The sequence below is a fragment of the Nothobranchius furzeri genome, chromosome 11, assembly GCF_043380555.1.
Source record: "Nothobranchius furzeri strain GRZ-AD chromosome 11, NfurGRZ-RIMD1, whole genome shotgun sequence".
In the NCBI taxonomy this organism is placed as follows: domain Eukaryota; kingdom Metazoa; phylum Chordata; class Actinopteri; order Cyprinodontiformes; family Nothobranchiidae; genus Nothobranchius; species Nothobranchius furzeri.
The window spans coordinates 66,762,297-66,785,728 of record NC_091751.1 but is presented as its reverse complement, the minus strand read 5'-3'; the positions used below and the strand labels follow the sequence as shown (position 1 = coordinate 66,785,728).

Here is a 23,432-nt window from a genome sequence, read left to right as displayed (position 1 = left end):
GATCTTCCATACCACTGGTTAAGATTTTGGGGGGTTGATAGGATATTATGGAACAAACACTCTAATAGTGAAGCTCACTTTAATGCCTCTATCTCCCACATGTCCTTCCAAGAGATCTTCTTCTTCTCCACTCCATCCCATCTTAGCCACTGACCTTCCTTCGCCAGTGCAACTGCCTTTGTCTTCCTTGCTTCTTTTTCATGTTCATGCATTCCCTGCACCTCAAGCCTATGTCTCTAAGGTTGCGTGGCCATACTCTATGATATAGTTCCAGTCTCAAGACTAAAACCTGCCTGTCCTTGCTGGACCTGGCCCACAATGTCCTTGCACATTAGTGATGCCTTGGTTGCTTCAGCCGGTGACCATTTCGTCCCAGTAGCTAGTCTCAGCGCAGCATGGGCCACTACATTGTGAGCTAACTTAACTTTGCAGCCCTGAGATGATGGAGGTTTGTGATTACACAGACTTTGTTCCAATTGTCAAGTCTTTAAGTTGTTTTAAGTTTCATATTTCTTTAAATTATGTATAATATGTGCTTTACACATCACACAAAGAAAACCTTTCTTACAGTGTTTCAAGATAAAAATCACAACAAAAGAGAATACATTATTTTGATTGAGTGCTTTAGTCATATAACAGTGAATGCTTACCAGAGGGTATTTAACATCTGAGTCTGTTCAAACACCAGAGGGTGCCACTTCTCCTGCTCCAACAAGGAGATAGGCCTTCCTATGTTTCATGTGAAACAAACCATAGACAGCATATACAGTATATTGACAATGTCTATCAACCAAACAGACCCTTTTAGTCACCCCCCTTCAATTCCCATATTTCCCCTGGACCAGTTTTTTCTCTTTTGAGCCTGGTAGACACATTCTGGATTAATTATCTATCTTCTAGACCACTGACCTTCCTCCTCTATCCACCACCTCCTCGAAGCAAGGGCGTCTCCAGAAAATTTTGATAAGGGTGGCCAGATGGGGCCAAAGAAATTTTTGGGGTGGCACACAAAATAGATCCTTGTGGTAACTCTGGGAGACTTTAGCCTGTAGCGATGTATTAATTGCTTCTTTATTTGTTTTTATTAAAACAAATAATAATAATAAAGCAAATTATTATGTATCCAAAACATTTAAATTAAATATTGCAATTACAAACATTTCAGAAAAATACATATCAGTCATTTAAATATTTTTTTCAAATTTAATTTTAAAATGTATTTGTTAGTATAATTTACCTATTGCTGTGTTCACAAAAAACTACAGAGATAAAAACGTTTTTAAAATGAGCAGCAGAAACATATGTATTTTTTTAAATTCTGATTATTACATTCTGGGGGTGGTCATGACCACCCCTTGGGGCGCCACTGCCTCGAGCTGACCATAGGTGTCCAGAAGGGAAAATATGATTGTTTCAGACAAATAATGAACTACCACTCAGTTATTTGCTGCTATTTTACTTATCTGGATGACTGTCAGTTTAACTTTATTTTAATAATTCACCTGGCTTATAATTAGGATGTAGTGTTCGGTCTTTAATGTATCCTTTCCAAACACTTTCTGATAATAATAATAAAAGTAACAATTGAGGTCGTATTTTCATGTGTTACTCTTTTAAAACGTGTTATTGTATGTAACATCTTCAGATCTAAAGAGGCCAGAGGACATTCCGCTGAAATCTTCCACTTCTAACTCGCCAAACAAAAACAAACGCACAAATACGTCACATCTCCCAAAGGTAGTTGGAACGTCACTGCAGTAGCGTTCATGATAATCGGAAAATTTTTAATTTGGGTTGAAATACGCAAAAATAGAAAAAAAAATAAAACATAAAAAGAGAACACTGACCGTAGTTTTTCAGACAGCAGAAAGAAGACTGTTTCATTGGAAAATGCCAGTCGTTAGAATTAAAATGTTTTATCATCAGTAACAAAAATAAAAACGGTTAAACACGCGATTTTTCTACAGCAAGACACTAGCCATGAAAGCCGTTTGAATTCAGAACGTGACGCATGTGAGATCACTTTTACAGTAAAAAAAAAATTGCCTTAAAATTCAAGACTGACAGTCTTTGAGATGCTCGGTTGTTTATAATATTTCCCACTGTCTGTGAAGGCGTCATGGACAAGGCAGTGGAGGGTTAAAGTGAGAGAGCCTACATTGTTATCCCGCTGCTGGACGTCACTAAACCTACTGTTAACGCTTCATGAACGCATTATGTTTTTGTTAAGATGTGACTCCAGCAGCACATCTCTGTGATGACTGAAAGAGAGCACATGTAACGTGCGGTTAGCTTGGGTGACGTGAAGACACAAGGGCATCGTTCTTAATCTTCGGATGAGAGTTTGTGTGTTGCGTCTGTGGAGCGGCACGGCGGAAGAACAAGTCCAGCCAGCTTCGGGTAGCTTCACGGCAGCGGAGGCGACAAACACCCAGCTAACAAGATGAAATTCACAGAACACCTATCGGCTCACATCACACCTGAGTGGAGAAAACAGTACATCCAGTATGAGGTAATTTTTTTTAGCTTGTGTTTAGCTAGCAGACTGGCTAATTGGACAACCATCGATGTGTGTCCCGTCTCGTGTCCGTTAATTAATTTCAGAACCTTCTGCTAGACGCAGCTGACCCTGTTTGTAGTTATGGCATCATGAAACTAAGAAAGGAGGAAGTGTTTTTGATGATGTGCCCAGAAAGGACCAACCCGGTGTTAGCTAGCACACTGATGGCTAGGTTTGTTTTATAATTCCACGGCTTCATCGAGCCGATCTGGCGCAGAACCGTGTGTGTCTGATTGGACCGTGTTCAGCCATTATTGAATCAGATGTATCAGTGAGCCCGTTGACCTCTGTCAGCCCTCAAACAGCTGAGGCAGCTGTCAAACAGACAGAGGTGCTGATAGCTCAATCTCTCCTCGACCTTTGACCCAATAGGGAGGCTGATCTGTTGTCTTTATCAGGCCCTAACATGCACGCAGAACGGATAGTGTGACAGTTTTATGGGAAGCCTGCTTTTTCCCACCGTTTACTGCATTCTGCACATACTGTAACAGTGGCTAGAGATTGCAGATGTTTTCCGTTTGCACAACAAAGGTGACAGATCATCTGCTGCTGTGGCCCTCAGACTCTGGAACTCTCTCCTCCTGAGCCTGAGATCAGTGGACTCAGTGGTCTCCTTTAAAAAGCAACTGAAAACTCACCTGTTCAAGCTGGTGTTTTTTGTGACCTTTGTCATCACCCTTTCCTTATTCCGCCTTTACCGGGATCCACGGATTTTCCTTTATTCATTTTCTCTCTCCCTTTCCTTACATTTTTTGATCACAATTTTTATTTCTGTCATTTAGAACATATTTTTAATCCTTTTTTAAAATATTTTAATGATTTTTGTGAAGCACCTTGTGATTTTTATCTCGATAGGTGCTATATAAAATATTGTTTTCTTTTTTTTACAAAAATCCTGTAGCGATGCTAGAAATCACAGCTTTTAGTCTGTCCAGTATGTTTTATCACATTAAGATTGAACTTCTTTTTTTACTAAGTCTGTTTATAAAATTAAAGCTAGCCTATATTTTAATAAATTTAAACTTAGATTCTAAAGATCAGTCTTGATTGAAAGCAAGAATTAAATATTTGCATTACTTTCATGCAAGTGTTTATGACCCATCAGCTGAGAAGTTCAGGTGGGTCAAGTTTGAACAGGTGAGATTAATATCAACACCATCTGACCAGGTCTCTCATGGGAGGAAACCCTCTGTTGTTCTCTTTTATCCATTTAAATAAATGGTACGAAACATTACATCAACAATCAACCCAACAGTACTCCAGTCAGTGTGCAGGTTACCTGCAGCAGGTAAAGTAGCTTCAGTTTAGTAATCATAATCATTGCATCACACTAGATTGTGTATAAAGGTGTGTCATTAATACTTATTTTTAATGGATAAAGCCTAATTGTAAAAACAGTTTTTGAGCATCAGCAGTGTCTGGCTTACATTAACGTCTGTAAACGGTAAGTGGCCTGCTTACACCTAATAAGCTTCTGACTTATTATTTTGTACATGTGACACACAGCATAACAGCACTAAAGCAGCATACCACTGTGCTGCTTTTACTTGCTTCAAAAGTTATTTTGAAATCGACCAAAATGAGCTTATTCACCTTTACAATGTTTAGTAATACCAGCTGATCACCAAGACTGTTGCTGCCTCACATGTTTTACTCAACCCAAACACATCTTGTGCTATAGTCTTGGAGCATTGTCCTGCTCCAGGTTAATTCAAACTCTCCTCACTTCCCGTCATTCTTGCTATTCACCCCGGCTTTCCACAGGAGCCGTCAGCAGCACGTTACTGCAGCAGCACGTCATAGCTGCTGATAGGAACCGCTGTGGTCAACAGAACCTTTTCCACTGGAGCCGTCAGCAGCGCGAGTCGGCCGCGTCTCAGGAGCAGCATGTCGCGGCCTTTACGCGCCGGTTCTATTTTCTACGCGCGACGCCTCTGAAACGGGTCAAGTTCGACATTTTTGGGGAAGGAAAGACAGGAAATCCGACGCGGAAATGGAGAGAAGCTCTCGAGATTTTCAGAATAAAGAACGTACTGCCTTCCGGTTGCTTTACTTTTAAAAAACGTTACGAACTGTGCGGCCCCGTGAGAAGTTATCACCTAGCTAGCGGTCTCCTTTGTTTTTCAGGTCCGTATTGGCGATTATAAAACGGACAGAACATAAAACACAAACCATGTTGTAGTTTTCTCCTGCTTGTTGTTTTGTTTACTGACGAAGTCACTCGTGTGACTTCGTGCTCTGTCGGTGACAGCTGCTCCCCTGCTGCTTCGCATCTCGTGGGAAGGGCCAAGCAGCAGCTTACGCGAGCAAGACGTGCTGCTGCAGTAACGTGCTGCTGACGGCTCCCGTGGAAACCCGGGGTCAGACTTTGCACTGCACTCTGCACATGTATGAAATCCCAAATTAAAAGAAAAAAAACGCTATGGGTGTATTACAACTTTGTGTTTTAAACACAACACAATGACATATACTACCTAGCCCAGCTGTGTTTTTATTATTGCTGTACAGGCGACAAGAAATCCCCCTCTGGCCATGGGTGGCAACATTATGGACTTTTAATACCCTTAACACCGCCCAGGGGACATGACTACTATCAACCACATTGCAGTCATGTGACCCAGAGTGTTAACAGGTTAAAGAGCAAGTTCACAGAGAAGCCATGTTTTTTACTTATTTTTTAAATGCAACCAGTCACGTAGAGTTTCACACGATGGCTTAAAGACACACTCCTGAACTTTGCAGATATATGCTCTCTGTCGCCCTCTCAAGGCTTGCTGCATAACGCCCACTGTCGTAAAATCAAATCTCTGTCGCACATAAGAGGCTTGTTTACTGGCTGTTGTCCACTTGCCTGCCCAAAATAAACACAATAAGTGGCGTTTCGGCATTGAATAAAGTTTTATCAGGACTGTATAACAACTTTATGCCCAACCAAACACAACAACCCCGGTGAAATAATTTATTACTTCCCTATCCATTAGCAGCACTGCTAGGTCAGAGTCCGTAGTACATGCTGTTCTTTCAAGAAGAGCTCTCCAGCGAGGCAAAGCCGGCCCAATATTAACTCAGGTCTTTGTTCTTGCTCTATCGCGTTCTTTTTTTCTTTTCCTAGATTCCTCTGATAAAGGATTTCTAGCTTTCTTTGGCGGATCTGCCATTGCTCAAGTCTCTAAACCATGGGTCTACCACAGACACATATATACGTAGACGCCCCGTGGACTGGCACTGCCTACTGGGGCTGCAGTAGTGGCTAGCCGCCATTTTAGCTGGGTCTCCGTTCGCCCCCAGTGCATTCTATTTTACTAAAGAAGGTGCACACCCAACAAAAAAAAAAAAACACATTTTATTAAGCTTTTTCACAAAATCAGACACAAGGTATGTCATGATAATATAAATATAATTAAACAAAATAAATTTAAGTATAAAATCCTATCAGGTAGGCTAGAAAAGTCACTAGTAATCCCACGTGATCTGTTTTCAATAGTATGCCAGTTTTTGTAACTGTAGGCTGCACAAAATAGTTGCTCACTCTGCATTGACTTTGGAGAATGAGGAGACCCATCCAATATGGCGGCGACGCTGTTACGCTCTCTATCGCCCAATGGGGCTACTACTTATTCATGTCTATGGGGTCTACATGATACTGCCGTAAAGTAACATGCAGTCAGTACTTCTGGTGGCATACTGCAGGTCCAAAACAGACGTGGAACCCCATAACACTATCATAGCTCCGAAAATAAACATGATAGATGATAGTATGCCAAAAAAAACCTTTCAAAAAACATTATTTTAAGGTGAAGTTGTGGAATTTGTCTTTAACATGTTAATAATCTTCTACTCCTATATCTATATATCCTATATCCTAGATCGGGTTTAACCTGATAAAACAACAAACATAACTTTTAAAATTCATCCTGAGATAAGAGATTTTCAAACAGAATTACAATGGCTTCATTTTCATTTCAGCAAGTTCATCTGCAGGTTATTCTTTATTTCTTGGACGAAAAGATCATTGTAACGTCACACAATTTAAGGCAGAAGAGTTTTCAGACATGTTTCCAGTTTCTCAATACCTAAGTACAGTAGTACCTTTTTATCTACTTTACAAGTACATTCTTGGCAAGTACAACAGAAAGTTTGTTCTACCGAATATGGGAGGAAAAGGACGGCATTTGGGACAGAACCGTTATGTCAGGGTAGGGCTGGGCAATAAATTGAAAATTTATCTTTATCAAAATTTCTGACTCTTATCGAAAGTTTTTCCCATGTCCATAAATTTGATAATAAAAAAAGAAAAGATGTGTGTAGGTGTGCAACGTTCATGTCCCTTTAAGAAGCTGTACCACCTTGAGTCATGTAAAAATGTGAGTCAATGTAATACATGAGACAGCCCCATCTAGTGGACAACTTTTGTTTCTACGCACACCTGTAGTTATCGTCCATTTATCGTTATCGAGGTGAAATCCTCAAGATATTGATATTGATTTTAGGCCATATCGCTCAGCCCTACGTCATGGCAACAAGCGCTGGTTAATGCTACGGTTAAAGAAATGTCCGCAAATGAAATAAAAGTCAAGTTTTTTCCTTGAATAACAAAGAATCAATTTTTCGTATAATATTTAGTCCACTTTTTTTCTAAATGGATAAAATACCACATTTCTCACTGTTTAATGAAGAGAAGGTTTATTTTTCATCAGAACAGAGCTATTTAAGGAAATACTGATTTAAAATTTTTTTTGTTAGTGGGTTAGCTTATTAGCAATTTCCTGTTTCAGGAGGAGTTTACAGGTTACACACAATTATTTGAAATAACAGACAACATACTTATTTAGGCTTAATTATTTACATTTTCGATCTAAAAACACTTCAGTTATTAGCTTTGCCCTCTGAAATAGCTCGTTCTGGGTATACGTTTGTGGCGCAATGCATTGTGGGATACCTTGTCTTTGATCTGCTGGTGTGAAAGTGATGAGGAAAGCACAATGCAACTCACAGCAGGCTCTTTGTAGAAGTGATTTTTCTTTTCTTTGTTTTTATAGAATAACCCAACATAGGAAAACGAAGCAGGATGGCTCGGCCCAGCCCAGATGCTTCAGCAGAACAATTGATCAGATGACTTCATTGTTTAACCAACACAAAGAAACCTGAGAATGCAGGTCTGATCAAGACAAACAAAAAGAAAAATCCTGGCATGAAATGTGTACGTACAACTGCAGGAGTCGGGAGTATTCCTCTTTGTTTACAGTTTTGTGGCTCATTCCCACAGAGATCTCATGTGGAGTTTGTTCATCCGTGTTCCTGCAGCGGTCGGACACAAACCAGATGGAAGTTGTTGTTCCTCCCAGCTGTAATTCTGACCCTTGCTTCGTTAGTTCAGTTCCTGTGAAGATTTAGAGACCTGGGCCTGTGGTGTTTTTAGAGCTATGCTCTCTAGGGCTGCCACATGCCGGTCACATGCCTGTCATTTTTTCCCGTGGCAGCTGTGTTTGGGTCACACTCCCTGCTGCACAGTTTAAGTTGTGAAAATGTACCCGGAGCTGTCAGAATGCCATGAGCACAGAGTCGATCAGCTGCTTGGTTTTCACTCCGGTCAGGCTTACATAAGCACGCAGAGATTTTTTACAACTGTTGTGGTGCTGAGAATATTCGCGTTTCCGCAGATTTCTACTTTATTTTTCTGCTGTTTTATCTGCAGAAAAATGTCATAAGGAACTTAAACGTTGAGTCTGGTGGCTGCGCCTAAAATAAAGATGGAAGAAGTTCTGTTGAACCCGGACTGTCCATGAGGAACTTTTAAATATAAACACTCGATGGTCATCTGTGACTCAACACTTTTTAACAGACTGCTAAATGACTGTTGGGCCATCAATCTAATACTTTGTAATGCGTTAGTTTGATCAAGAAAGGTGACATGAAGATAGTCTAGAAAAGGCTTCAAAATTTCTAGTTTTTTTTGTTTTTGTTTCAGTAATCCCCCGTCTCTGTTTTGTCTGTTGAACATTTCAGGAATTAAAAATGAAGAAAAGTTTCCCCAGCAAGAATTGTGCAAAAAAGTTTAATATTTTCTATTTTCTTAAAAGATTTTTTGTAAAACAGTTTCAGTGAAATATCAATAATTAGACAAAATAGTCATTCTCTGGTCTGGAGAAAGGTGATTTATCATGCACACTTAAACTGCTACTACACAAAAACGCATCAGTTTGAACTGATATCAAAGCTACTTATTACAAATCAGTTTACAGACAGACACTGCTGTTGAGCCACCACCACAGCTGTGATAACAGGTTTATTGGTGCCATAAAACTATTTCTGTTCATCCAAACTCTCAAGGCCCTCAGAGAGAGACTAAAAACGTTTCAAATTTGCTTTTAACCATTCTTTTATAAAAATGTATAATAGTATATTTTTATAAGGAATTAACCAGATGCTCACTCTGTTTTTGGAGCCTAATGTTGTTATCGGGTTTCTGTTGCTAACAAGTCAATTAGCTCTTTCCACTATGAGAGTTCTGAGATGTTTCTGGAAGGTGGAAAAGTGACCGAGAGACACGTTGGTTTGGTCCACTCAATCATTTTCTCTATACAAAAAATGCCCTTTCATGACTTTGCTAAGACGTCAGCATATTGCTGCTGCTTTAACAGTGAGTTATGCCACTGATCAACCCCGTAAACCGGCCACGGACATTAGTAAGATAAAAGTTTTGTTATCGATGCACACCATCATTTAATCCATTTGGGGAACCAGTAGAGCGGCTGTGTGATGTAAAATGTGGTGTTCAATGACTGAAAGAAGTGTAGTTTTACTCTGTGAGACAACAAAGCACTGTGAATTACAGCGTTTTGTGGGTGGGGGTGGGGGGGTTCTGCAGCATTATTTTCGGTGTTGAGCGTTTATAAATGGTGATTTTAAAGTGGCACAAAGTTTGCTTATTTTCTTTACCTTATATTCTGTTTTTCCAGCATTTCTTTGTATTTTACAAATGCTGGTTGTTTTGGTGACGTCTGCTGATGTAATTTCCTGCAGAGTGGCAACCAATCAGCATGAGTAATGATAATAATAATAATAATGATACATTTTATTTGTAAGCACCTTCAGGACTCTCAAGGTCACTTTAACAAAGGTTACATGGCACAACAACATCATAAAATTATAGGTAAAGTAGTTTATAACAGTGTAATACATGTTATCCAGGATCACTGGATGGATCAAGAAATAAAATATAGATAAAATATTAGGCAATAGTCAAACGCTGCAAGTAAACCACAAGTCCCACTAATCAACTCTACCGGGTCTTTACACACCCTAGTTCAGACACTCTGTTGGTTCCTGAAATGACCCGCAAAATGGTCCTTAAGGGCCGACCTGTTGAAATGGAGTCACGCTCATACCTCAAGGGTCCAGTAAAATTACCCTGATGTTCTGATAGTGGAAACAGGCCCATTAGCTCCACATCTGGTGGGCCCTCTTTAAGTATACAGTGAACAGAGCAATATTTAAATAAATGTAATCAAATTACAGTAAAATGATCTTCCCCTATAGTCATTATTTAAATGTTGTTGAGTTTAACTTCACTGATCGTTGCAGGGCCATCAGTACAAGTATAAACCAACAAGTAGACCAGCCAGGTGTCCTTTTACTGGATTCAACTAGGACAAGAAAGCCCAGAGAGACCAGCGCTGTGGATTTTTGTGTCTTTAGACGTCTTCCCTACTAGTATAATGATTACCATGTGACTTGTGTTGAGTAGTGACCTTTATCAGGTAGTGAAACTGTGTCCAAAAGGACAAAAACCACACTCCCATGCTGCGCACCAACCAGTTACATTGCTGTGGCTTCTATAGCATTTCAGTCCAGCACTAATAATTCAATTCAATTCAAAAATACTTTATTAATCCCAGAGGGAAACTGATTGCTGTAGTAGCTCAGAATAATAATAATAATCAAGTCATCAAAGAGTTGTTGTATATTACAATGGCTGTTGGCAGGAAGGATCTCCAGTAGCGGTCAGTGTTGCAGCCAAACTGAAGAAGCCTCTGACTGAAGACACTCTTCCGTTGTCGGACAGTCTTGTGAAGAGAATGCTCAGGGTTGTCCATCATTTTCTTGATTCTCTGGAGAATCCTTCTTTGCATCATCTCCTCCAGTGGTTCCACAGTCGTCCCCAGAACAGAACCAGCCTTTTTTATTAGGCTGTTGAGCCTTTTCAGGTCCCTGCTTCTGATGCTGCTACCCCAACAGACGATGGCTGAAGAGATTACAGTCTCAACAACAGACTTGTAGAAGATCTGCAGCATCTTGCTACAGACATTGAAGGACCTAAGCGTCCTCAAGAAGTGCAGTCTGCTGTGTCCCTTCTTGTAAACGGCTTCACTGTTCTTTCTCCAGTCCAGTCTGTTGTCCAGGTGAACTCCAAGGTATTTGTATTCCTCAACCACCTCCACTTCTTCTCCCATGATGGAAACAGTGTTTGACTCCACCCTGTTTCTTCTGAAGTCTAAAATCATCTCCTTTTTGTTCACGTTCAAGGTCAGATGATTGTTTCCACACCATGCCACAAAGCGCTCCACCAGCTCTCTGTACTCCGCTTCCTGTCCATCTCTGATACACCCGACAACTGCAGAGTCATCTGAGTATTTCTGTAGATGACAGGTCTCTGATTTGTACTGGAAGTCTGAGGTGTACAGGGTGAAAAGGAATGGTGAGAGTACAGTCCCCTGTGGTGCTCCAATGTTACTGATCGCCTGGTTTGATGTGCAGTTCTTCAGCCTCACAAACTGTGGTCTGTTTGTCAGGTAGTCTTTAATCCAGGCGATAGTTGAGGCCCCCACCTGTGTCTTCTGGAGTTTCTGGCAAAGTACATCAGGCTGGATTGTGTTAAATGCATTGGAGAAATCAAAGAACATGACCCTCACAGTGCTGCCTGCTTTGTCCAGATGACAGTGGATTGGTTGAAGCAGCTGGATGATGGCATCTTCAACTCCAACTCCATGGCGATAAGCAAACTGCAGCGGGTCCTGATATGTTCTAGTTTGCTGATTCAGGTGGACCAACAGGAGTCTCTCCAGGACCTTCATGATGTGGGATGTCAGGGCAACCGGTCTGTAGTCGTCATTCAGTGCGTTTACATGCAGCCAGTAACCCTTTTAAAACCCAAATATTCACAATAACCCGGTTCCGCAGGTCCTTGTAAACACCGCCAGAAACCCGGATATGCTCATAACCGGGTTTTTAAAAACCCGGTTACTACACCTGGGGTAACCCTTTTCTAACCCGAATGTTTGGTCGTGTAAACGCATACCGGGATATCCCCATCAAAGCGTGTGTTCTGTGCATGCTCTGTTCGCAAGGAATCTTGGTCTTTTGAGTAGCGAGACGTCTTGTATGCGCCAGAACACCGGAAGTAAACAACAAGTTGGGAGCAACATGGCGAGTCGCGGCACAGCACCACACTTTCGGAGTGACGAGGAAACTAAAGCGCAAACAAACACGGTCGCTATCTCTTCCGAACTGGGAAAAATGTTGTTGTTTTCACGGATACCAGAACAAGAAGAACCGGAAATGGCTTGGAGTTCTTCCATGTTGCTGGCCAGTGATCTCACATTGCCCATTATGATCGATGGAAGAGATGGTTTGAATTTCCTCTTTCTCTGTTTCCGTTTTGCTCCCGCTCTGCACCCACGCTTCTTGTGTTTTAGCTCATTTGGGATTTGTGGCTTCAGTTGAGGTATTATTTCAGCCTTTCCAATGTTAATCAGCTGCTCCCGATTGTAAACCAGCTTGCTGCCATGGTTACGCATTATAACAAATGCTCAAAAAGTGAAAAACATTAAAAAAATAGCAGCAAAAATCCTCCAGCTTCACAACAACTGAAAGAGAAAAGTAAAATGTCCAAAAATTACCGTTTTTCTTGAGAAACTAGAAGAAAAAATGACCAAGAAAAGGCAAATCTTACATACAGTATAGTCAACAGAGCTACTCCCAACATGCAGCCACCCAGAGCAACGCAGTTCCGGAATGTATAATGTAATAACTAACTAACACACACACACACACACACACACACACACGCACACACACACACACGCACGCACGCACACACACACACACGAGTCTCCAGTTGGGTATCAGTCACAGGAGAACAGCGTGGAAACACCCCCCAGCACAGTGATGCTAATCTGTTGACCTTTGGAAGGGAGATGCTTTGAAATGCATTAATATATGTTTTATGATCACTATCAGTCAAATCATTAGGGGCCTAAACATTTCCACCCCCACCTGAACCATAATGAGTTCAGGTGGGGGTGAGAGCGGTGTCTGCGGGGTTCGATCCTATGCCCCACATGTCAACCCTGAAGTTTTCCCTGTAGTGCTGTGAAGATGGTAGCTTCTCAGGCAGGGGTCAACTGAAGAGAAATAATTTCATCAAGGTGATCAATAAAGTAAAATAATTATTGTTATTATTGTTATTATTAGTGAAGGAATCTGGAGTAAAAACAAACATTCGTTTGCTTTGTTGGTCTACCTCTTATTTTCATTGGGCTGAGCAGTAGGGCCTCTTTGTGAAGTCATTTCTATATGTTGTGGGTCTAGTGCATTTTATATTTAATTAAAATTTTATTTTTTCTTAAGTCAGCACAGTTGAAATTAGTGGTGGGAAGCCTGAGCCACAGCAGCTGGAGTCTACAGGAAGTAGATTTGCTGATAGTAGCTGGTTTCAGGTGGAGCGACGAACACAGAAGCTGGTGGCAAAAATAAGGGTGCTTCAACAAATGAGTTTTTACTGGTATTCCCAGCACTCATCAGCGAACACTGGGTTTCTTTTAAATTCTAAAAGACTGAAATAAACTTGTCAAACTTTGCACAAATACAACTCTTCAATAAATTAGTTAAGAATACACAATTGTTACAAGTAAACTGGTGACTAATCATTGCTGGGCAACCCATCATATACATGTAAACACAGTTCTCAGCATAAATGAGTACACCCTACTACACTCGTCAGAAAACCTTTAGTTTCCTTTCAGAATCAACATTTTCTATGAGATACCAAACTACAAAATACTCCCACAAAAATGGGCCATTGATCGCTAACAAGATTTGCCAATTTGCACACACTAAAAAGTGATTTTCCTAGCAAATCCATTCAAGCCCATGTTGCAAACATGAGTACACACCAATTACAATTGTCCTTATGTGGGGCTGCATGAGTGCTGCTGGTGTTGGGGAGCTGCCATTAGCTTGAACACTGCTGCTAACCCCTAAAACATTCTCCCTCTCCTGATAATAACATTTTACTTTCTTTGACATTGAATGTGCTACTACTAGTTTACCCGTCTATTGTATTTATCCTAGTGAATCTATAATTAAAGTTTATCTCTCACCAAATAGAATATTTACTAAGAAATCACAATGTAACCATGGAAACACTACTTGGTGTGTGTGGGTGTGTGTGTGTACATGTGCGCACTCTGTCTTCTCGATCCCCAGTGAGTCGTGGTGGATGGCAGCTTATACTGAGACAGGATCCTCTGGAGCAGGGGTGTCAAACTCAAACTCACACGGGGCCGAAATGAAACTCTGGGATGGAGTCGAGGGCCAAACTTAATATTTTTTGAAAAAGTGACGGCAAATTTGCACATTTTCTTTATCAACATATATGCAATTTTGAACCTTTAAATTTGGAAACAAACATTTCTGCATTAACACTGAATGTGGAATAAACAAATTACACACGAGCAAGTCAGTTTTAAATAAAAGGCATCAGTGGTATTCATTACTTGTGGTATAATCAGCATTTTTTAAATCTATTCAGGATTTATGTTTTCTTGTTTATTCATTTTTCTTATTTTCTATTGTCCTTTTTTTCTCCTGTAATACATGTCATCGCTGCTGTGACATCTAGCTTTCCCCACTGAGGAACAATAAAGGGATTTTCTATTCTATTCATCTATCTGCAGCCTTTCCACTTCCTGTTTACTGTAGGTTACATCTTTTCTCACGGGCCAACAACAAAATAAAAATATCATTTTATCTTAAATGAAAATGCAACATCTCACCTGTTAACTTTCATGTTTTGGAGCAGAAAAAGAGCATAAAACCAACATATTTAAAGCTCAGTTTGCTCCACTGGTTTACTGTGATGCTCACCTGTTCCAGCCAGATACCTGCATCATGGGGCTGATCTGAGCTGAGGAGGAGACTCCTGTTGTTTTGTTCATCTTCATCATAATAATAACATTAGATGACAACAGGTGCTCACATGGGTTTGTGCTGCTGAACATGTCTGAGCAGCTTGACCACGTTGTTGTGTGTCGGGGAGGAAACACAACGACAGAGTCGTGCTGGTTTGAGCGTGTCGCTGTTCGCTGGAGTTATATCAGCTCTGTCTGGACGTTAGTTGGAAAACTTTTTCTTTCAGTCGTGAACACGTTACTGAGCGGCTAGAATCTCCGTTTCTGGGCTTCAACGTCAGAAAACAGCTGAGTAAACTCGGCGCTGAGTGAGAGGAGTGTTTAGTTTGTCCGAGACAGCGGAGCTGCAGAGACCGGCAGCAGGCGCTGGAAAAACACAAAGGAGGGGGCTTCGTCGGCTCTGCGCTGACGCCGCAAAGCATCATGGGAGTTGAAGTCTTTGCGGTAAAAACGGCCAGCGGGCCAGTTTTAATATATTTTTGATATTTATCTCGCGGGCCACATAAAAATGCTCCGCGGGCCGCATCTGGCCCGCGGGCCTTGACTCTAACATCTGTGCTCTGGAGGTTTCTTCCTGTTAAAAGGGAGTTTTCCTCTCCACTGTCGCTAAATGCTTGCTTAGTAAGAGGATTGCTGTAAAGACTCTGACACTAGTCAGCGACTCGATGCAATTTGCTGGGTTCCTTATATAAAGAGAGTAATTTATATGTATTTGGGTGCTTTTAAAGCTTAATATACAACTCTACACTTTGACCAATGTGATGTGAATTTCCATATATATATGGAAATCCATTCTGATTGGTCTTTAATGTTTAACCAGAAGATTTAGAATTCTTTGTTTATTCAGGGATTGTAAAACACTTCGTATTGATTCAAAAAGAGAGTCAAGTTTATAAAAAATAAGAATTTATTTTCCAAACAATTAAAAACACGACAAGTTAACTAATATTTACTGTGATGGATGGATCTAGGTGGATGGAATGTGATGTATGGTGGCTATATGTGAATGTGAGGTTATCAGAACTTTCGTATCTAGAAGAGCTGAATTCTGGGTGTCAAAAGAATTGGTTTGCATTAAACTATGAAGTTGGTTCTTATCAAAGCCACATCAGAATGGTGGGAGGCACATATGCAGACTGTTGTAATTCCTACACCGTTCACCTGATTTGGATGTAAATACCCTCAAATAATAGCTGACAGTCTGCAGTTAAAGCACATCGTGTTCGTTTCATTTGATATCCATTGCGGTGGCGTATAGAGCCAAAAATGTTAGCATTGTGTCGATGTCCCAATATTTATGGACCTGACTAATTACAAAATAACAAATTTTAGGCAAAAATTAAGATACAAACTGAGGACAATATGTTCCTGATATGCAGCGTTTATTTAGTTGTCTGAAAATGTAACACGTTTAAAAAAATACCGCAATAATACAGAAAACCGTGATAATTTTGGTCACAATAACCATGAGGTTAAATTTTCACACCGTGACAACCCTAGTCTGAGTATAGGTGATGATTGCCTTGTCATACCATATATATAAATCATTCAATGTAATAATTCATTTAGTTTCAAACTTTCAGTAATTCAAGCACAGATTAATCAGAACATTGTTATTATCCATATAGCATTTGTTAATTTCATTTCATGATTAATTGACTCATATGAGCTGAAAACGTTCACTTTATTCAGAGTGGGCACTCCTGCGGTGTTATCAAAGCAGGCTTTGTTTGAGAACACAGGATGACACTGTGTTCCTCCTGAAATGCCAACAAGGTTGCAGTATCCTTCTGGGCTTGTAGGAAGATAGAGTGTAAAATCCACCTTAGAGGATGGGACGTATGTCTGCAGATGACCAGTGGCATGTAGGTCAACATGTAGGTTAAAACTGACCATTTCTGGACTTTTTTCTGATTTGCTTAATGAACTGATCTGTATTGGAACGTTTACTATGTGAAGTGCCTTGAGTCGACTCTTGTGGTGATTTGGCGCTATATAAATGAACTTGAATTGGACTGAATTGCATTTCATTGATGGTCTCATGAACTCAACAGTGTAGATGGATGGATAGATTGATGGATGCATTTGCAATGTAGCAGCAGCATTACACACATTAAGACAGTTAAAAACAATAGCAGTATAAAAAAGCCAAAACATGTAAGACATGAAACACATGCTGACTGTATGTTTTGAACCAGGCTTTAGTTGTTGCTGTTGTACAATGTGATGGTTTATGGTAGGATATGACTTCCTGCATCCTTCCCTTAGACAGCGAAGCTGCAGCAGCCTGAATGAGAAGGTGCTCCTCTGTCTCTCTACTGTATGATGGAGGGGGTACAGCCCCCATGTTAGAAGGCCAGTCCAGTCTGTTGTCTATTACAACACCCAGGTTCCTGTAGTTCTCCACATCTTCCACAGCCTCCCCCATGATCTTTAGTGGCTGTAAAGGTGTCCTCTTCTTCTTGAAGTCAATTGCCATCTCTCTGGTTTTACTGACATTCAGCCACTCCACAAAGTTATCTACCAGTGCTCTGTATTCTCCCTCACTTATGTATACACCCCACAACAGCTGAGTCATCAGAAAACTTCTGCAGGTGACATGACTCGGAGTTGGACTGAAAATCAGTGGTGTACAAGGTGAAGAGGAAAGACAAAAGCACAGTTCCCTGTGAAGCTCCTACACCACTGACCACCATTTCAGACAGGATGTTTCCCAGGCGAACAAACTGTGGCCTGCTTGTCAAGTAGTCAGAAATCCAGGTGATCCGTGCGTCGCTAATACCCATCACCCGCAGCTTCTCACCCAGCAGCAAAGGCTGAATAGTGTTGAAGGCATTGGAGAAATCAAAGAATCATCACAGTGCCTCCCCCACCATCCAGATGCAAAGGGGCTTGTTGCATCAGATGCAGCATGTACTGCTCTATACTGAAGGAGAAGATGCTGCCATCACTCCGTGCACTTGGTTGTCGTGCACTTTTCCAACACGACAACGATCCCAAACGCACATCTAAAGCTGCTGTTGCGTTTCTGAAGAAGAACAGGGTGAAGGTGACTGAATGTCCAAGTATGTCTCCTGATCTGAGCCCAATCCAACACCTGTGGGGAATTCTGAAGCAGCAAGTTGAGCATCACTGTCCATCCAGCATCCAGACTCTAAAAGAGGTTCTTCTTGAAGAATGGAAAAAGAAGGATGTTGCAACATGTCGCCATCTTGTTCCTTCCATGCTTAGAAGACTTGGTGTTGTCTTTGAAAGTCATGGTGGTCATACACAATACTAGATGTAGTAGTTTTTGTTGTGGGGTGTATTCATGTTTACTTCAACCAAATTTAGAAAAACTGAAGATTTTGTTATCTAAGTTATATTATTAATACACCAATAGTTGATATTAATATCACTGTTTAAATATTCAAAGACCAACAAGATTGATGATTCATATTTATATGGAATACCACATCTTATTGATCATTCAGTAAAAGTAACCGCTTCCATCACATGGGGCGACGGTGGCACAGGAGTTAAGTGCTCGCCCCGTAATCGGAAGGTTGCAGGTTCGAGCCCCGCTCAGTCTGTCGCTGTCGTTGTGTCCTTGGGCAAGACACTTAACCCACCTTGCCTGCTGGTGGTGGTCGGAGGGACCGGTGGCGCCAGTGCTCGGCAGCCTCGCCTCTGTCAGTGTGCCCCAGGGCAGCTGTGGCTACATCGTAGTTCATCCCCACCAGTGTGTGAATGTGTGTGTGAATGGGTGAATGACTGATTGTGTTGTAAAGCGCCTTGGGGGGTTCCAGGACTCTAGAAGGTGATATATCAAATACAGGCCATTTACCATTTACAGGCCATTTACATTACATCTGACTGCAATTAAAGAGGTCAGATCTTTTGGATGCAGCAGATGGACATGGTGACGAGTTGTTTTCCACAAGCACACTGCTTTTCTGCACCGACAATTAAGGCTGCAAATGCTGTCATTAATCCAAAGAGTAGGGTTTATTGCAGGAACTGATTCGGTTCAGTTGTCCAGAATGAGCACTTGAATAATAAAGGTGGATTGAAAGCTGAAGAAAATTTTGCTATTGATGTTCTCATTAAGAAATACAAAAACTGAGAGCCAGTGGTGTTCTGTAGCAAAATGTGCAAGAGCGTAAAGAGTGGAGGACCCAGGTGAAAGTGGAAGTGTGGTGGTGCGGTGAAGGAGTCAACCGGATGGCCAAATAGTTGTTTTCAGACTGAATTGTGTTACTGAATGAGGTTCAAATGTGAGATAACCATTTGATAAAGTCTTTTTAAATATTTTCACATGACGTTGCATCTACATCACCAAATACAGATGGATGTCCGGAAGTAGCCAGCGCTGCACAAAACACTATTTACTTTGGTGGCTGGGCGTTAAAATGCCAAAATTCTATGCAGTCTACGGTTAGTACAGTCACTTTAATGGAGACAAAGACAAACATTTTTTTCAAGTGTTGAATGTAGTGCGCCACAATGGACTTAATTAAAAAAATAAAATGTACTGAAAGAAAACTGCAGAAGTGGATCAGTAACCTACGGCTTAAAACAGGAGCTGAAACGGACAATGCTGGAGTTCACAGCCTTCGCTTTCTAACAGGCAAGAGATAACACTTTTATTAAACATTTGCTTAAAAACAGCCGACAAAACGACAGGTTAACAGTTTTATACTGTTTACACATGCCTTTACTGCAAATAACTTTCAGTGCGCTAATGTTTTTAGCAGTTAGCTTAGTGTTGTAATGTGGCGTTTATACCTTATTGAAATGGTACCAGAAATTTAAGAAGGCATAAAAACGGAGTTACAAGTAGATCCTAGCATACTGATCATTAGCATTAACGATAGCATTATTATCAGGAGCTAATGAATTAAAATAGCACATCTCACTACAAAAGCAAAAACAGGACAACGGTGATTTAAAGCTTCTCCAGTTAACTAACAGCTTAACCAAGCTGAAATAAAACAGCTGTAGGCTTCCAGGCTTGTAAAAGGCTTTCATTTGGTTTGTAGTGTAATATGAGGAAGGCAGCACAAGGTAGTTTGTTTCCGATCGCTGCAGCACTGGGTAAATCCTCCACAGTGTATGAAACGTGCGGCTTGTAAAACTAAATGGGTCTTAACCTAAAAGACGATGTATATTTTTGAGATATCGCGTCTGTGCCAGCTCATTTAAAGCCTTAGTAAAATCACTTTCATCCATCGCGCCGTGTTGTATCTGTGTTTTGTTGCAGAGCAAAACATTTGCTGTCCCCATTTGGGTTTCGCGAGGCTGCAGACAAGTGAAGCCCAGCAATTCACAACATATTTTTAGCTATTCTCTTACAGGGTATCCGCGGGTCCTTAAAAAGTCTTAAATTTGCTTTTCCAAATTTAAGGTCTTAAAAATCCTTAAAAATGACAAATAATCTTTAAATGCAGTTTCCAAAGGTCTTAAATGACCACAAAGACCCAATAAAAAAGATTCTTTAATTTCTATAAAATTTTCATGAATGTCTAGTTAGTGTTCAGCTTTTTTGTGTACGGTATTGGCGTAAGCGAAACCGTACACATTCAGTTGGTTGTGAAAGGGGGCTATCTTTAGATGAGCACATTAGCTGGTTAAGCTAGTGGGCGCTTGCACCATGGGGAAGTGCAAGTTTAATGGTAACTGGATGGCTAATCCCACGTTTGCGACGTGGTTAGCACCGTTTCCAGGCAATAGCTTGAAATTATACCTTAAATTTGGTCAAAGTGGCCTTAAAAAGGTCTTAAAAAGTCTTAAATTTGGCTCCCTTAAACCTGCAGATACCCTGTGTTACATTGTTAAAAGGCATGACATTTTGTTTTAGGTTATCTTGCTTTGCAGATTTGCCATTATAGATTTAATCCAGATGTTTTTGAACACACACACAAACAAACAGGCACACACACAACTTGTTTATTTGTCCCACTCACATCTGGCCTCTGATATCCCATAATCAATTTCTCTAAGGCAAATGTCCTTACTTTAGCACCTTTTTTTTTCCACAGTCACAGATGATGACACACACACACACACACACACACACACACACACACACACACACACACACACACACACACACACACACACACCGGTTTTGAGTGAGAATATCTAAGATTTTAAATACGGTACGATTTATTCCTTGATGTTTGGCCCCTCTGTGTTAATGCAAAGGCAGGAGTTTATAGAGACCAGTGGAGACTTCAGAATTCTTGGATGAGGATGTTTGTATTTAAATGGAGATGAGAAAGAATCTGTTAAAAAAAATATCTAGAGTAGCATAGACTAGGGGGAGTAATACGATCTTTTTTTCATTGGTTCTGCATGCATATACCTGTTACGAAGGTGGGGATAACAAAAACAGTCCCCCTTAAATTCACAGGTTGAAGAGAATTTTAGAAATTGGTTAGAATAAAGTGCTTGGAGTAGACAATGACGGGTAAAATGTCTTTGTCAAACCAGATTTTGTGAAGCTGTGAGAAACCATGGTGGTGCAGCACTCTGATGGCAGTGAAATGTAGGTATTTGTAGGAAGGTGTGTGTGACGTAGGAAAAAACAAGGCTGGCGCTGGGAGAGGAGAGAGTGAAGGTAAGAAGTAGGCTTATCTGTGAGGATCAGCAGTGCTGCCCTCTTTCCTGTTGACCTGTGTGTCCTTTGTTTTGGAAACATGCACTTCAGCACATGCTGAGCCAGCCACACACACACACACACACACACACACACGCACGCACGCACGCACGCACACACACACACACAGAGCAGAGCTCATCATTTTGCTGCGAGCTATAATATCGTTGCTTTGTCACGATGCCAGCACAGTGTAAACTTGTGAAGCGTTCTGTCAGCATTAGTTGCCACCTTGTTGTTAGCTGTTTAGACTTCAGGGTCAATGCTTGACACACTCAAAAACAGCAGTTATGTACTTGTAGAAAAAGATGGGAATCAATATGGTTTACTCTGAGAGGATATCTTATGGCTGTCATATAATTCTTTAAGTGCAACATGATACTAATACTGAGTTAGGCATCCGCCTTGCTACACAAATGGACAAAATTGTTGGTATCCTTTGGAAAGAAAAAACCACAATTGTCACAAAAATAACTTGAATCTGACAAAAGTGATGGTAAATAAAAATTCTAGGAAGTTTTATCAAAGTCAGACATTGCTTTTCACCCATGCTTCAACAGAATTATTAAAAAAAATAAACGAATGGAATAGTCCTGGACAAAAATGATGGCACGCTTAGATAAGACTGAAAATAATGGGATGAAAGGGGCATGTAATTCAAGGTGTGTCCACTAATTAGCATCACATGTTTCTACAATCTTGTAATCAGTCAGTGGGCCTATACAGTGGGACGTGAAAGTTTGGGCAGCTGTTTTAATCTTCATGATTTTCCTGTATAAATTGTTGGTTGTTATGATAAAAAAAAGTCCAGTTAAATATATCATATAGGTGACACACACAGTGATTTTTGAGAAGTGAAACAAAGTTTCTAGAATTTACAGAAAGTGTAGCCTGACCAGCCAGCTCCGTGCTTCCTTATGGGAAGCATTGGGTCTGGGAACTCTCCTATTCAAATAACCCCTCTCCCTGAAAGCTCCAACCGAGCCAATCAGCACTGAGCAGCGTACGTCACACACGCAACGCTCAGTTTCTCACAAATAAGAAAACGGCGTCTGAAGCGGAGTTCGCTGCGGCTCTTTCCTCTGTTCTAAATAACTTGGACAAGTCTTTAGAACAAAAACATGAAGAACCGCTAAAAGCTTTTTTTCTAAAGAAAGACGTTTGGACGCCATTTTGACTACAGCTAAAACAACTACAGCTTTGTGCGATACTGTTGGCATTTACGCCTTTTTCCTGACTGGTTATTTTTGAGCTGGTTAGTCCCGCCCCTCATGTGCCTCTCTGCCGTGAGTAACCGGACTAGTTCTCTGTGTAGAATTAAACAGAGGACGAGGCTACAGAAAGTGTGCAATAATTGTTTACACAAAATTAAGCAGGTGCATACATTTGGACACTGTTGCAATTTTATTGATTCCATAGCCTTTAGAACTAATTATTGGAAATCAAATTTGTTTTGGTAAGCCCAGTGACTCTTGACCTCCAAACACAGACAGATCTGATTATGAGAGTATTTAAGGGGGCCAATCGTAAGTTTCCCTCCTCTTTGAATATTCTCCGAAGAGCAGCAACTTGGGGTCTCAGAACAACTCTCACATGAGCTGGAACACATTAAAGAAATGGAAGACCACAGGCATGGTTCAAGTTACGGCTCAAAGTGGCAGATCAAGAAAAATCTCAGGTGAACAGAAGCGAAGAATGGCGAGAACAGTCAGAGTCAACCCACAGACTAGCACCAAAGACCTACAACATCCTCTTGCTGCAGATGGAGTCCCTGTGCATTGTTAATTATTCGGCACACTTTACACAAAGAGATGCTTTATGTGAGAGTGATGCAGAGTAAGCCTTTTCTCCCACCACAGCACAAACCGAGCCCCTTGAGGTATGTTAAATCACATTTGGACAAGCCAGCAAAATTTTGAAATAAGGTGATGTGGACTGATGAAACAAAAATGTAGTTATTTGGGCATATCAAGGGGTGTTATGCATGGAGGAAAAAAGAACACAGCATGCCAAGAAAAACACCTGTTACCTACAGTAAAAC

General features: G+C 40.8%; 1 protein-coding gene across 3 annotated transcripts in view; it reads left to right on the top strand.

The window, feature by feature from the left end:
• Positions 1-2,300: 2,300 nt before the first annotated feature.
• The window catches only part of LOC107384366 (xenotropic and polytropic retrovirus receptor 1 homolog), a 60,715-nt gene continuing 39,583 nt past the window's right edge, over positions 2,301-23,432 (top strand). The window contains exons 1-2 of one of the 3 annotated variants that reach the window (XM_054744658.2): positions 2,376-2,512; positions 7,600-7,716. In XM_054744658.2, coding sequence (XP_054600633.1) covers positions 7,711-7,716 — 6 coding nt within the window. In that variant the 5' untranslated portion in view covers positions 2,376-2,512; positions 7,600-7,710. Of the gene's footprint in view, positions 2,513-7,599; positions 7,761-23,432 lie in introns of those variants that run through there. The other 2 variants (XM_015957604.3, XM_070541764.1) reach the window with 2 other exon arrangements.